At 34.3% G+C, this 16,000-nt stretch overlaps 1 protein-coding gene across 16 annotated transcripts in view; it reads left to right on the top strand.

Annotated features, from left to right (window-relative positions):
- IKZF2 (IKAROS family zinc finger 2 (Helios)) overlaps positions 1-16,000 on the top strand; it is a 181,828-nt gene that overhangs the window by 4,652 nt on the left and 161,176 nt on the right. For 14 of the 16 annotated variants that reach the window (XM_010861136.1, XM_010861133.1, XM_010861125.1 and 11 more), the window contains 2 exons: positions 1,104-1,152; positions 1,956-2,060. In XM_010861136.1, the coding sequence (XP_010859438.1) occupies positions 1,119-1,152; positions 1,956-2,060 (139 nt within the window). In that variant the 5' untranslated portion in view covers positions 1,104-1,118. The other 2 variants (XM_010861126.1, XM_010861135.1) reach the window with 2 other exon arrangements.

The raw sequence follows: 16,000 nt of genomic DNA, 5'->3' as shown, positions 1-16,000 counted from the left end.
GAAGGGAAGTGGTTTTGGAGACAAGAAGTGAAGCTGCCTGTTTTCCAGTAAGTAATGGAGAAATTCCAGGAGCCAGGGCTAAATATACTTGGCGATCAATACAGAAATGGCTCATTGTGAATAATTTAGCTGCTGGTGCAGTGAGAGTTTTGAAACTAAAGGCAAAAAGGACCAGGGCCAAAGGAAAAAAAAAATAAGTAAAAATCATCTCAGGACATGTCAATTCTTTAAACTTTTTTCTTCAAAGAATACAGTTAGCTTATCGATCTTTTCATTATGTGGAATCAAAGCTAGGGGGTGTCATCTCATACAATTTATTTTTGTTTCTGAGAAGTAAGTTCTTGTTTGTGTCATTGGTGCATGAAAATAATTCCCCAAACTTTATAAAAGTGATCTCCTTCCCCACAGCAAGAAGTATATGAATTTTTTCAAATTGGAATGTATTAAGTAGTCTCGGCATTAGTACCCAACCATGGTCTGGCAGTAAATTAAGGTTATATTGAACAGGTGCTCACACAGAACTTGGGGCTGGCTAAAATGTCAATACAAGCCCGGCTTGGGTAACTGCTGCAGAAACCTTCCAGAGGTACTTGGGCACGAAGTTGTTTTGTTTTGTTTTTCCTCTGTTTGTTTGTCCTCCCCCCTCCCTGTTAGAACATGATGAACCAACTTGCAACAATTGTGAATAGAGCTATCTGTATACTCGGAAAGTCCTCAGACTGCAGCTTGATTGTAGGAAGTAGTGAATGGTAAAATACTTCAGTCCCAGTTAAAGCGGGCACATTTGAGGTGTATCCCCTTCCTCTTTTTTTCCCTCTAAACTGAGTAAATTCTGATGAAAAGAGTCATTACTTTCTCGATACAGCCCATCTCACAGCACGCTTATCTTTCCTATCCTATCTCCAGCAGGAATCAGATCATTTGCAGAAAGAGTTCAGTGACTTGCAAATGAGCACATGCAGTACACCATAGTATGTTTCTTGGGCACAGGTTGCAGCCGCAGCAACGTGGGCTAACTGCTTGGAGCTTCATATAAGTTAAGCATTTAATGGCAGAGACTGAAAGGAATCCTTGTGTTAAGGGTATAATCTTTTGTATTGCAGCACTGCACATTGACTATGGAAACAGAGGCTATTGATGGCTATATAACGTGTAAGTATTCATTTTCATTCATCTGTTATTGGTAAATAAAAACATGTTTGTTACCTGTATTTTAACTTCTGAATTGGAAATTTTTATCAAGAATTGTATACTCTTCCTGTCTGTTCACAGTTTCACCTTGTAAATGAGTTTGAGAAAATAGCAGGAAAGTCAAATAAGGAACTATAGATACATACTTGCCATATTAAGGGTATTATTTCAGTCAGTAATAGTTTAGCAGATCAAAACTTTCCTACTTGATTTTTTTCACTTAAGTTTAGACTAGGTTGGGTTACATATATGTCTACTAATATCGCATGTACTAAATATTTAGTACTCTGTTACCTAATTTTTCAGACACACGATATGAAAGAGAATTAGCTCACTTAAGTTGACTTTTTTTTTTTTTTTTTTTAGCAAACTCTCAAACATCCAACTCTCTGGCCAACGAGTTTGAAAATACTCATTAAAAATACCGGGTGCTTAATGATTAAGTTAGATGTTAAAGGAAAATTTTTTTCAAGTAGAAGATACTTTAGAAATAAACTACTGCATTTTTCCTTATTTTACAATTAAGATGAATGTGGTAGTGAAATTTTAAAAATGTTTTATTGTGTGCTGGTTGTGGCTTTTCATCATTTCATTCATTTATTATATATTTCTAAATAACTTTTCCTTATAATTTTTTGAGGGAAAAATGTATTTCATGAAAATTTCAAGACTATGCATGCCTTTGCATATATGATTACAAAGTTGGTAATTAGATTTTAGGTGAAAGTGAATAGAGACCAAAAGATTTTATTTTGTGAAAACAGGTGACAATGAGCTTTCACCTGAAAGGGAGCACTCCAATATGGCAATTGACCTCACCTCAAGCACACCCAATGGACAGCATGCCTCACCGAGTCACATGACAAGCAGTAAGTCTTCATTTTATGATTTTTTTTTTTCCTATTTCTCTAGTGATAGACTTGAATTTGTTAGGTCTGTAGGGTCCACTCACATTGTGGTGTAGCTGCTGCTATAGATTTTGCTAAAGAAAGAACAACACAGATTTACTCCTGCTCATTTTGGTATCATAAAACATGAGCCTCCTTACTAGTCTGAACTATCCCAAGGTGGCATTTGGGAGCTGGTGCTTACCTGTATCAGGTAAGAAATGTTAGGCTTTGCCGGTTATTCTTTTGTTTTGCCAGGTTTATGATGATTTATTTTTTGTTGTTGAGTAAAAAAAATATGGAAACATGTTACTTCATAGAAAAAAAAAAAAGAAAAGGAAAAAATTATCTTCTATTGCCTTGGCACAAAGCTAATACATTAGTGGTAGAATCGTAGTGTTAGTTGCTTTTTTAAGAAAACGTGGAAGTTTCTCCTCCAAAGCATTGGAAGTAATATGTGACTGAAAATTTGTAGAACTCATTTACATCCATTTCTCTGACGAAGTGAAAGCATTTTGTTTTAGGCTGTCAGAAAAGAACTGAGAAAATTTGGAAGGATGTTTTGAACTTGCTGGAATAGTTTTGGCTACTCTTTTTGATAAAGAGTCATTCTTTATATCAAGATATAGCAAACATTGTTTCTGTGTAATAAAAAAGCAACTTGCATGCTGTCAGTGACAGAAGATAAATACTTTATTAAGGATTTGGTTTGTTTTCTCTTAATTATGATGTTTCATAAGTTGTCAAGTGCACATGCTTTATTACTCCTACTTAATTTGAAATCTGTTTCCCTTTTACTTCTGATATGTGTTATATTCTTACATAGAAAGGACATCTGACTTCCATCTAAATGCAATTTAATTTAAAAGCTTTCTATTTGGGTGACATTTGAAGGAAAGGCATTTTCTTTTCTTTTTAAAGAAGATTTAATAACAAGAAAACTGAATCATATGATGAATTATGAGCATACTCTTAATATGTTAATTCTGATTATCTTGAGAGAACAAATTTTTCTTTCCACTTCCCTCTTATAGCTTTCAAAACTTGAGTTTGTTGTAAAGTTACTAGCTTCATAGGTAGTTAAGTCTTCTGAATTATAAGCAACAGTATATAGAGTACTGGTAAATACATTTTGCAGTTTGTTATCTTTAAGCGACTGTAGCTATTGACTTGAAAGTTTGAGCTGTATGAACTTGCTTTACTTTTTTAAAAGTTTTCTTTGTTTTTATTAATGGGAATCACTTCCTAGGAAGATTTCATTCTAGAAGCAGTCACTGAAATTCCTTTATCACATAGGAAGAAAAATTAATAGTAAGGGAATGCATGTTAAATTATAGTGCTAATCTCTTATAATGGATCTTGTAGCATTAATTAATTTTTTTGCTAGTTGACTATTAATTTGATAAAAGTTACATACTGTTGCAATATAGGGAGTATAATTTTTACATTTTAACATTTAATGTGACTAGGTCCTTGGCAATATAGATTTTTATTTTTCAGATAATTTTCATTTAATTTCCTAAAGATAGATTGATATGCAGTTTCTGTTAGCTTAATATTTAGCTTAATATTGTCTTTAGAAACGTTGAGTATAAGGGGTAGGTAATAATAGATAATCAGACTTTGTTATCCCTGAGCCACCACTAGAATATCAGCAGGAAAATGCTTGTTAATTGGTTAATTAGATCCTTTATTTGTGAATTTGATTTTGGTTTTGAAGTAATCCTTTCTAAAAGGCAGTTCACTCTTATTTTGAATAAACATTGCAGTTGTAGACATGATCAATTTGGACAAATAAGAACTGTGCTTTTGACCTTTGAGTTTTTCTCACCCAACAACAGTAAAATTATGTTTGGTAAAGAGGTTTTGTTTTTGTTTCTTCTTTTTCTTAACTTACTAGCCTGTGGCAATTCCATCTTAGTAGAGTTTTTGGCTAAGCTACATGTGTTTTCATGTTCTTTTCCAAAGAGTTGCAGGTTAAATATTTTGGCTCTCACTTCAGAGCTGTCTGTTGCATCCTTTACATAGCCTCTATTTACAGTATCTAGGTTACCCACTTAGGTGTTAGATGGAGAAGATACCCATTTTTCCTCTCTTTTAGATCTAGGAGCATATCAGCATTTTAGATTGCCAAAGCAAATAGCACTAGAGAGGGACTCTTGTCTGTTAATTAGAATAAGAAACCTGTAGTTGGTCACTCAGATGTTTTTCTGTGACTTGGAATAATGATTTGTACATTTGCAACTTGGCAAATCACTTGTGGCCGAGATCAGTAGTTTACCTAAATCTCTTTATATGCATTGCTGACTTTATTCTGTGAAAAGATCTTATTTATTTTCTGCATTTCTTTAATATCTTCAAATAGTCTTCCTAAAGGGCTGTGACTTCCAGAAACAGAATTGCAATTTTGATTGAAAGTATTAGAGCTGAAAGTAAATGTGAAAACCTTTATAGATAGAATAAGATAGGCTCTGTAGCAGTAAGGCGGGGACAGGAGTACATATGTAAGAGGTGAAAAGTTATTTTAAAACAGTTTAAAAAAATAAGAGAAATAGTATCTTTGATTTTTATGAGATAACTAACATCCTAGCAGTAAAGTAACACTGCCATGTGAGAACCCACTTATTTTCACTGTAGGAAAGTGGTCAGTTGTCTTCTGAGGTCATAGTCATTTGTTTGGGTTATATGACGACTGTTCTAAGATGAAGGGTACCTGTGCAACTTGCTGCCAGCTATTGTATAAAAAGTAATGACAGCAGCTATCATTATTTGACAGTGCTAGAAGAGAGCATCGGTGACTTGGGAGAGAACTAAAAATGTACAATGCTTGACAGTCTTTGGTTTTAAAATTCAGCTTGTAAGATAATCTTAAAAAGATGTGAGAGGTATTCGTGAACTTAACATTTTGTAATGACTACTTCCTATGTTTTCGAGTGAATTTTCTTAGAGAAATTTGGACTTTTTCTTCTAGAATGAGGATCTCTTTGATAAGAAGATGGGCATTGTTGCCTGAGATCATTAGTGTACATATTGAGTCTGCTGACAGTCTCCTGTGTCAGGGATGACAGTCTGTGCCTTGATGGCTACTGGAAATACACAGTGTTAAGTGATTTTAAAAATAGCATCTGGAAGTTAAGAATCTGAGACAGACAACTCAGACAGAACAATATAAAAATAATCCATATTGTATTTCGGCCCATCGGATGAGACTTTATTTTGTGATTCCTTCTGTCTCTGGGTTAGCTCATTTCCAATTCTTATATACTTGTTTCCGTATTGGTTTCAGATTATTCTGTAACTGCTGCTGAGTATTTTGAAAGGGTTTTAAGGTTCAAAAAATTGTAATTAATCCTATTTTCCTTATCATTGTCTACTTTTATAATGCCAGTAAATAGATAGCTAATGGTGTGAAAGTGCTTTGTGACACAAATTTTTTTCCTATTACTTTAAAACCTTTACATAGATCCACTTTGCAGTCAATACCATTTATCAGTCAGTTTGATGGCCAAGTGGCATATGTGGAATTGGAAGAAGTAGTAATTCTAGTTTTACAAGACTGACCAATAATCAGGTCAGCGAATCTAGTTTATTCTTTTCGGAGTGCTTCACATTCATTTTTTTTTTTTCTTAGCTGGTTTCCATTTTTAGAACCTTGTGAAGTGTAAGTATATTATGGTGTCTATTTTTCCTGTGTGGAAATGGAGGCTTGAAGAAATCAGTTGTCTTCTAAGGTTCCTTAGGAAAAGGATGAAGTTGTCAGGATTGGGACACTGATACTACCGTGTGGGTTAGTTATATCACTGATATCTGTAAAATGTCATTATCTCAGGGTGCCCACCATGTCCACAACTGACCCATGTTTTAGTGACAAAAACAGTATTACAGGAGTAGAATAGGGTTATTATGAGGGTGGAGTGATAACAGATAATCTTGTTAAGCAGATGCTCTAATGCACTTTAAAAAATATGGCTTGTATCTTGAGACTCACCAGCTTTCTGAGTTGTCTTCTGTAGCTTAGCTTGGCAGTTACCCTTGGTTGGATTTCCATAGGACACACCCTGATATAACACCAGATGGACTTGATGTTAAAGCTCATTCTGTTTTCCAATTGTAGTACTTAGTTTTGTATATATATGCAACATACCTTACATTTCCTTTTTACTTGTTAGGAAATATTTTTAAAAAGTTTGACTTGATTTCTTTATAGCTATCAGCAGTGTCATGGCCATGTACCAAAAAAGAAAAAAAAAAAAAGAAAGGAACTAAAGGAAGAATATATGAGCAGGGAATTAACAGCAAAATTGCTGTTTTTTGTTTTTTTGGTTTTTTTTGCTCCTCATTCTGCCTCCTCCCCATCTTTTAAGTCTGCTTTGAAATAAGAATAAATGTCTGTCTTGGAGAAACACAATAGCTCACTGTAGAAGTGTTGTTTTTATTGCCTCTATCTTTGTCTAAATTTGTCTTCTCCAATGAAAATACACTGCAAACAGTATAACATGATTGGTTAGGTTCTTTTGGGACTCTTCCTTCAAGCTGTCAGGAATTCAGATCTCTGGGTCCCAAGCTCTTCTCTCCTCACTTTGAATATCAATATATTTTAATTTTATAATGTTCTAAAAGATTAGTAGCTGTGTGACAGTCCTAAAATGAGGGAGACCATGTTGTTTTTTTTTGCCTTTTTCCTTTATATCTGTTTATATGAACAGTATATAAACATAAATATATATATATACCATATCACTAAGTATATTTTATACTTAGTGATATGGTAGTAGTTTCCTTTTATGAATTAATCAGGCTCAGGAATCTCTGTTGAAATAGATAAAGAGTATTTAGGAACTATTTCTCTTTATTATAAATGCTTAATCGCACTGGTGTGAGAAAGAGAAGGGGAGTATAATTTATTGAGTATATATAGGATGCGTAGTGCTATATACTAAGTACATCCCTCTTACTTCACTTAGTCTCCACAACAGCTCTGTGAGGATACTTCGCTTTATAATACCGAAAACTGAGGCTTAGAAGTAATAGATTGCAGGTGGTTAAAAATATGGGCTTTGGAGTTATACACGGCCTTCTTAGAATTCTTGCTTTGCCACTGATTTGCTGTGTGATCTCAGTCATCTTACTTCACATCTCTGAGCTCCAGTTTCCTTATCTGTAGCATGGGGATAAACAATCCTTACCTCAGTGGACTGTTGTGAGGTTTAAATGAGGCAATATATACAAAATACTTAGCACACTTCCTGGCACATGCTAACATCTAATAAATAATCACTGCTCTAACACTCAGAGCAGGCACGTTACTTTTGCACCAGTCCATGATTCATAAGAAAGCTTTTTTTCAAATCCATGTTTGTTTGAAATTCAGGTCTTTTGCTGTTTCCATTTTACTACAGAGGTCCATGGAACAGAAATAGGCATTTAATTTAGGGTAAAACTGGCAGGAAAAAAAGAACCTCTGTTATTTAAAGGATCTGTGAAGATTTGGATTAGAAAGAAGTAAGAGTCCGTCTGTATGGCAGAATTTTTTTTTTTTTAATTGGGCTTCAGTGTTCCTGAGCATAGTTTTATGTTTTTGATTACATGTCAAGAAAATCATTGCTCAGCATTGGTACTATAAAGACACCAGTTATTACAAATAGAAAAAGTCCTCTTAATAGAGTAACCTAGCCATATCTAGAATCAGTTTTTTTCTTTGAAAATCTGTATCTAAAATTTTACCTCATTTGTTGCTTGCGGTAGAACCGTAAATTCTCATTTGATGATACCTGATCAAACTGTAGGCCTGATTGTTGTTAATTGTGCATTTTGAGGGTAATAGTTTAGGTGTTTTAAATTTGAGATCAACTTAAAATATAATTATCACTTATAGGCATTTGACACGTTGCTATATTGTTCTAGCTGATTAATTCGACAAATATTTGTAGGCAGTCTTTTATGTGTCAGGCACTGTAGGGTAGATTCAGAGGTAAATGGTACACTATTCTTGTCCTCCTGGAGCTCATATTCTAATTTAAAGAGACGTCTAAACAAGGCAGTATTCTGTGATAAGCTCAGTGTTCTTATTATTATGGAGAGCAAGGAGTGGTACTGGTTTGGGAAGACTTCTTGGAGGGAGAGGCTCTTTAAGCTGAGACTACTAAATGAATAGGATTTAGGAGAGAAGCTGAAGGCTTGTTCACCAATGAACCCACAATGGGAGCTGAGAAATAATACGATTATGTTCTGGGAAATAAAGCAGATTGGTATCTGTGGAGTGTGAAGTTGGAATCTTGGAATCTGAAGCCTGAGATGATTCTGGAGAATTAATCAGGGCAAGATAATGGAGTATCTTATATAAGAGAAAACTTGGATTTCATTTTCAAGGGAGCACAAGATTTAAACAAAGCTGATGACTTCAGTCTTCATATTGACAGGAATCATACCAGCTATAACAGGAGTAAAAATGTTGTAGATGGGAACCAGTCCAGAGGCAGGGACTTCTTTAATAGGCTTCTGCAGTGATAGAATGAAAAGTCATGAGAGCTAGTGGTAGTGCATATAATAAGGAATAGAAGGATTTGGGAAATAATAGCTTAAAGTGGACAGGACTTGGATAGACGTCTTAAGGAGAGGAGAAATTTCATGATGATGATCTCTAGATTATTGAATAGATGGAGTAGGTTCCATCAGGGAAGATACAAAATAGTGAAGCAGGTTTCCCAGATAAGATTTAGTTTAGTTTAATCCTGCATACAGAGTGTTTGACGCACCTGTGGAATTTGGGAGAGGCTAGCAATCAGGCAGGAGGATAGATTAAACTAAGTGTGAATTTTCCTAACTAGTGAAATCTAACATGTTAGCTTATGATTTTGCTATTTTTCCTCCTGTATTACATTAACAATAGTTCAGTATTTCTTAAAAAAAAAATTCTTCCCTAAGTAATTCTCAACATTTCATCATTGACCATATTTTCCCAACTGCCCCCATAAAATCAAAATTTTATATTGAAACACATGAGCACAGGTTTTAATGAACTCTTTTTGCTTAATGGAGTCCTTTTGTGCTAGTGTCTGAAGTTGGACTAAGGGCTTCCCACGTGGTCCAGTGGTGAAGAATCCACCATGCAATGCAGGAAACACGGGTTTAATCCCTGGGTTGGGAATATCCCCTGGAGGAGGAAAATGGAAACCCACCCCAGTATTCTTGCCTGGAAAATTCCATGGACAAAGGAACATGGTGGGCTACAGTTCTTGGGGTTGCAAAAAGTTGGCCACAACTGAGTGACGGAGCACAGAAGTTGGCTTAGTTGTTGTGACTGACTGTGATTTTTAAGCAAAACATGCTAGCCTTTCAACTTCACATTTTGTGGTATATATAATATCATAACTATGATGGTTACATATTTAAAAAAAATCATAAGGCTAACGTACAGCAAATACTCCAAGTCCTCTATCATAATGGTTTGTCTTTATTCTGTAACCTCTTTCTCATCTATAAATATATAATTTAAAACATGAGGAAAGATTTATTAAAAAGCACTAGTCAGTTCTGCTATGTTACTAGCTAAAGAATTTCATGATTTTAAGCAGAGTCTTTTTGAAAACTTTGTCATAAATATGCAACATGATATATATCATTTGAAAATCATTTGGTATAGAATTGTTTTAAAGTTTATGATATTGTGCTACTTGGGATAAAGGAATGTAGGGGGGAAAGTGTGGTATAGAATACATCTTAATCTATTTCCTCAAAATATGTATTATAGAACTCTATCTTAGAAATGTAAGCTCTACCCAAGACATCATGAAAATTCAAGTGAATGTTGATGATGAAAAGAACTTCATCTGAAATTTCCTTTATGTAGAGATTCAGAACTCGCTATAGAGACATTTTTGTCTTTTAATTGTTGATCCAACAAATGTTTTTTAATGTTTTTTTTGTGTAATTCACTGTTGATACTTGGGCATCAAAAATAAGTTAGGGATCTTTTTAGAGGAGGATGTTATCTTTCAAGGTCCAAATGAATTCATATTTTATTTGTGATATTAATGATCCTCTTGCAGTTAGAACCAAATAAGTGTGATGTGTTCACCATGATTTATATCGATTGTCAATAAATAAACTGCTTCTCACCTTTTACACCTGAGAATTCTTCAAAAGTGTATAAATCTAAAGATGCACAATGAAACAAAGGCGAAAACACAGCGAGCTTCTAAAATAAATTCCCAGTGGAGACCATTTCCTCAAGAAATTTTTTTATAATCTAGTATTTGGTTCTCAGCCTTGTAAGTTCCAAAACTTGATTAGTGGCACACATAGAGTGATCCCATATCTCATGGTTGACTCACATTAAACAAGTTTACAAAGTTGATGTTTCAAATTGGAATGCCAATTTATGTCCGTATTTTCATTAAAAATAAAATAAACCTTGAACTAATGTAGGATCTTGATCACTCCAGTTGACTTAACCAAATCATTTTTTTCTTGTGAACTGACTTATATGGGTAAAGCAACAAAAGTCATTTGGTTAGCAAGTAATCCAAACACAGGGAGTCAGTTATATCATTCAAGTGTTTAATGGCATTAGACCAAGAGAGTCTAATATGTTCCACCTCACAGTAGAGATAGCATTGCCATTTGGATCATTATGGTTGAAGTCTCCTGTGTATTTCCTTCTTCCCTGCCAAGTTGCTTCAGTCGTGTCCGACCCACCAGGCTCTCCCGTCCCTGGGATTCTCCAGGCAAGGACACTGGAGTGAGTTGCCATTTCCTTCTCCAATGCATGAAAGTGGAAAGTGAAAACTGAAAGTGAAGTCGCCCAGTAATGAAGTCGCCCAGTCGTGTCTGACTCTTAGTGACCCCGTGAACTACAGCCTACCAGGCTCCTCCGTCCATGGGATTTTCCAGGCAAGAGTACTGGAGTGGGGTGCCATTGCCTTCTCTGTCCTTCTTCCCTAAATGGACATAAATTTAGATTCCCTAGATATAGGCTGAGCAAAAATACTTTTGAGTCTTTTTTTTTTTTTTTTCTTGACTTCCTTAGCTAAATCCTCCAGATTCAGTTTTTAACTTATACGTATAATCAGGTTATAACCAATTCTTGCTAGCCTAGGACCCATTCATTTTTTTTAGTGTACGTTTTACATTTTTGCTTAGGCTTGTTAAATGTTGATTTTACAGCCTAACTCTATGAAACCTATCTTATAATACTATAAAGGATGTCCCAACTACTATTACCATAAATTCAAACTTCCATTCACAGAAATGTTGATGTGTGATATGGTCAGCGATTTAAGAGGTTTTAATATCTGCCTTAGATGAAGATAGGACTTCCCTGGTGGCTCAGACAGTAAAGTGTCTGCCTATAATGTGGGAGACCCGGGTTCAAACCCTGGGTCAGGAAGGTCTTCTGGAGAAGGAAATGGCAACCCACTCCAGTATTCTTGCCTGGAAAATCCCATGTACAGAGGAGCCTGGTAGGCTACAGTCCATGGGGTCACAAAGACTCGGACACAACTGAATGACTTCATTTTCACTTTTAAATGAAGATAGTAGTACTGCTACCTGAGAAAGACATCTTATATAAGCTGGGGTCTTGAAGAGCTTCTAGTTTATAGGTCAGGAGAAATAAACATCACACTAGTTTCATGAAATCTTGGAAATAGTTCAACCACAGCAAATGAGATTTTATAGAAAATTATAGTATTTTAGGTTAGTTAATAGGGAAGCTTGTCTTAATTACTGAGTGTGAATTTAAGAATATTTTTTCAAAGCACACAACTTTATTTTGGGGCTGTACATTGATTATAAAGAAGTTAATTAGAGATTTTCCAGATGTGAATCTCTGCAGAAAATGTCAGTTTCTTATCTGTGGGTTGGCCAAAAAGTTCATTAGGCTTTTTCCTTAAGATGTTACGGAAAAATCTAAGCAATCCTTTTGGCTAACCCAATATTCTTTATTCCCAGTATATAGTATCATAGTGGGTCATTGTAGGAGTCCAGTAATTTTTTGTTGAATTTAGGAACTACTTGTGATTAGCATATTGCATAGATGTATTTAAATAATGTGTTTCTGATCTGTTTGAAGAAGTTTGGAAAGTTGATTTCTTAGATGTTGAAATAATTCTGAAATTCCGTCTTGTTAAGTTCTTTATTAGGATATGTATTTATACCATGTCTCAGTTTCAAAATGATTTTGGAATCTTCAGATCAGATCCAAACTGATGATCTTCAAGATTCTAAACATCTTTTAAGTTTCATACTATTCATATTTGGGCTTCTCTCATAGCTCAGTTGGTAAAGAATCTGCCTGCAGTGCAGGAGACCTGGGTTCGATTCCGGAGTTGGGAAGATCCCCTGGAGAAGGAAATGGCAACCACTCCAATATTTTTACCTGGAGAATCCCATGGACAGAGGAACCTGGCAGGCTACAGTCCATGGGGTCACAAGAGTTGGACACAACTTAGGGACTAAACCACCACCACTATTCATATTCAGTAGAATCCAAGTTAGTGTAAATGTTTCCATGAATATTTTATAGTCATCTTCATCATCTTCATTACAATATCTTTATATGGCATATTTAGAGTTTACAGATTTCAAACCACGTTCTTATAATTTTAGAATCAGTTCTCTATCACTTATTTAAAACTGCATGTACAAAATGGAATGCTTCAATTAACTTTTCTTATGCTCTCCAGATATTTTGAGGAGCATATAATTAATCAGTGTAAAGTCACGTTCTAATAAATTAACATTCTGGGTGTCTACACCTTTGACATTTTTGTCATTGCTCTCTTATTATCATGGAAGCTGTAGCTCTCCTTACACCTGACGGCATCAACTTCACCTACTACTTACTGAGACATCAGTATGCAGGGCTTGGCCGTATTTTGAAGTGCTGGGAAACTGATGTTCCTGTTGAATTTCTGGCTGAATTCTAAAGAGGAATTTTTATTGTTTTTTGTGACTATATAAAACATTCCCCATAATGGTCATTTTCATGAAGAGACTTGTTTCGTTTTTGTTGTTCAAAACATTTTAGCAAGTAATATTTACATATGAAAATATATTTATTTTATAAGACATATCTTTCAAGTCTTTTAATCAAACTTATGTCAATACCTTTGATATCTAGATGGTCTGAAGTAGATTGCTTGTTTTCAATACATTTGTTACCTTTTTTGTTAGAGAAGTAGCATTTACATACCTTTTAGGATTGAAGGTTTATGTTTAATTCCTGATTGAAGTAGGTTCACTTATTTTTGCTAGAAATGATTATTCACATCATCCATATATCACTTAGAGCTTAAAATTTGGGCATTTAAGAATTTCTTAGGTATTGTTAATAAGTAGGTAGTATCTAATCATTTCTAGGTACTGCTTAAAATTATAAATACTTAAAAACACTGATTCTGATGTAGCTTTGAATATATTGCTGAATATGTTGCTGAATGCAAAATGTTTAAAAGTGGTGATAGGTTTTGTTTGAACATAATTGAGAACTAGAAAAAGAAATACGAGATATTTTCTGTGAGTCTGCTGCTTTTAAACCCCCGAAATATGAATTACACACTGCCATCTGTCTGAACTATGACAAATTAATGACCTAATGACAGTTTTTGAATTTAGTTTTTTTGAAACAAAAGCAAACAAAAGAGACACACCTCCCCAAGAAAACATAATTTAAAATAAATTATCTTTACATAAATTGTGCTTACCATAAGACTATTTACATAAAATTTTTTTTATGAATTTGAATAGTTTTAGTCTCACAGTTTGAGTACAATAACTAGTAATGAATTTAAAGATCCATTTTTCTTTTTCTTTTTTTTTTTAAGCAAATCAGAGAAACTATAGTTAACTAAACAGTTGTTTTCGTACAACTATTTGTATGAGAGTGCCATTTATGTTTTAAAAGCTTGTGTGAGTATGTGTGTAAAAGCAAAGAATAAGAAAGGAAAGAAGAAAGGAAAGATCAGATTATTGGTAGTGTTCACTTTGGGTTATGTGACAGCAAATAGGGCGTTTTATTATTTATTCTAAATAGTTCTGCATTATTTGGATCTTTTATAAAAGATCTTTTACATGATGACCAATGCTAAAGTCGGGGTATTGCAAATGCTGTCAACAGACTTATTGGATATTATTTTAGATTTAGTCTGAGTGTGTTTTCTTAATGGCTCTGATATAGTGGAATTTCCAAACAAAGTTTCATGCTCTGACATTTTTTGGGTGATATTCATTCAAAGCATGAGATACTATAAAGTAAATAATGTACTTTTAAATGTACTTTTGGCAATTGCCAGAACATGTAGCGTTATGATGCCAGTAGAAATACATGTAGATAGCATTATGATGCCAGTAGAAAGGTGAGTAGAGTAAGTTAAAACTTATCCTTAGGTTTTCCATTCTACCTTGTATATTACAATCAAGTTTACTTTTTTAAAAGACCCTTAGTCTGTTTTTCATGTTCATCAATTTAAAATTCCATTGAGTGTTGCTCATTGCAAGCAAAGAGTAGAAGTGAAGTACAGAGAACAGAGAAGACAGCTAGTTAAAGAAAAAATACCAGTGGCAAATCCTGAAGGGAGGGATAAGCCACTGAACTGATTTAGCGGATCCAAGAGAAGGAATACACAAATGAAAAATAGGGTCTTCCCCTCCCTTTTTTCTTCTTTAAGAAACCATAAATAAATACCTAAATTTATATACTTAAAGAAGTCACCTTCTGCTTGGATGAGGAAGAATGTAGCCATAAGATTAAGGTGGTTTCTGGTAGAAGATAAATATTGATGGTCGATAGAAAGAAGTATAGTTTTTCAGATGTCTGAATGCCATAGAGTGAAAGATGGGGGTCGACCAGTTAGAAGAACTGGATTCCTAAGAGTATTAGATGGGAAGATTTTAGTAGTAGCAGTTGGTAGTACCTAGAATAGATTGTTTTCTGTTGTAAACCAGGGGTGTTACTGAGGGCCATCCCGGACTAATAATCTATTGTTTTTATCTTTTACAAAAGTGACTGAAATAAATGCTGTGTCTGAGAGGTATCTTTTGTTCCTAAATTATCATGGATGCAGTAAATTTTGGTTTTGTACCCCAGTTGCCTTTTAACTTCCCTTCAGTGGGAAAGGGCATTAGGGAGTTAGGGTGACGATAAACCTGCCAGAAACATTAAGAAGTTTTTCTGCTTTCTTCCTTTTTACTGTCATGGGAGGTGACAGTGAAGAAGGAACTTGATATTGAGCAGATAAGATGGGTTTTGCATCCAGTTTTTGTTCTCTGATCTCTCATTTTTCCATTTTCCTCCTGAAGTATCTAAGACACAAGCACTGTTTCAAAAGACTTTCTTGAGATCATACCCTGTCAGAGATTTAGAATTCCCAGATTAACTGTTACCCACTGGAATACTCTTCTAAAATTAACCTTGTGATAAAAATTATCAGTAAAAATTATCAGATGTGAGATGAAGTTTACACATGTATTATTGTTGAAGGGAGGGTTTGCTAAGTCCATAACTAATGCAAACAAGATCAGGGTATATGTTTAACTGCCTTAAGAATAAATTAGATTTAAGTCTATTAAAAGTAATATATTTAAATAAAATATATTTAAACTATTCAGTAAAATATTTTAGACTATTCAGAATGCTTTCACATCTAACATAAAATATGCTCATTAAAACTTGATCTTAATATTTATTTAAGCAGTCTCAGAGGAATCTCTTCTTCCTGGCATTACTTAAGCATTTTATTTGTTACTAAAAAATAATGAACATATAGTTTTAAAAATACAGATCTGTATGAATTTTCTTCTTCCCCTTCCTATGTAGTATAAAAAAAGTGAGCCTTGATATATATCAAATGTGTAACCTCTAGACAGATATTTCATCTCTTAGTGTCTCAGTTTGTAAACTAGGGATATTAATAATCTGCCTT

Source organism: Bison bison, unplaced genomic scaffold, assembly GCF_000754665.1.
Source record: "Bison bison bison isolate TAMUID 2011002044 unplaced genomic scaffold, Bison_UMD1.0 scf7180017864471, whole genome shotgun sequence".
In the NCBI taxonomy this organism is placed as follows: domain Eukaryota; kingdom Metazoa; phylum Chordata; class Mammalia; order Artiodactyla; family Bovidae; genus Bison; species Bison bison.
The sequence above is the reverse complement of the archived record's forward strand: the minus strand, read 5'-3'. Positions and strand labels throughout refer to the sequence as shown.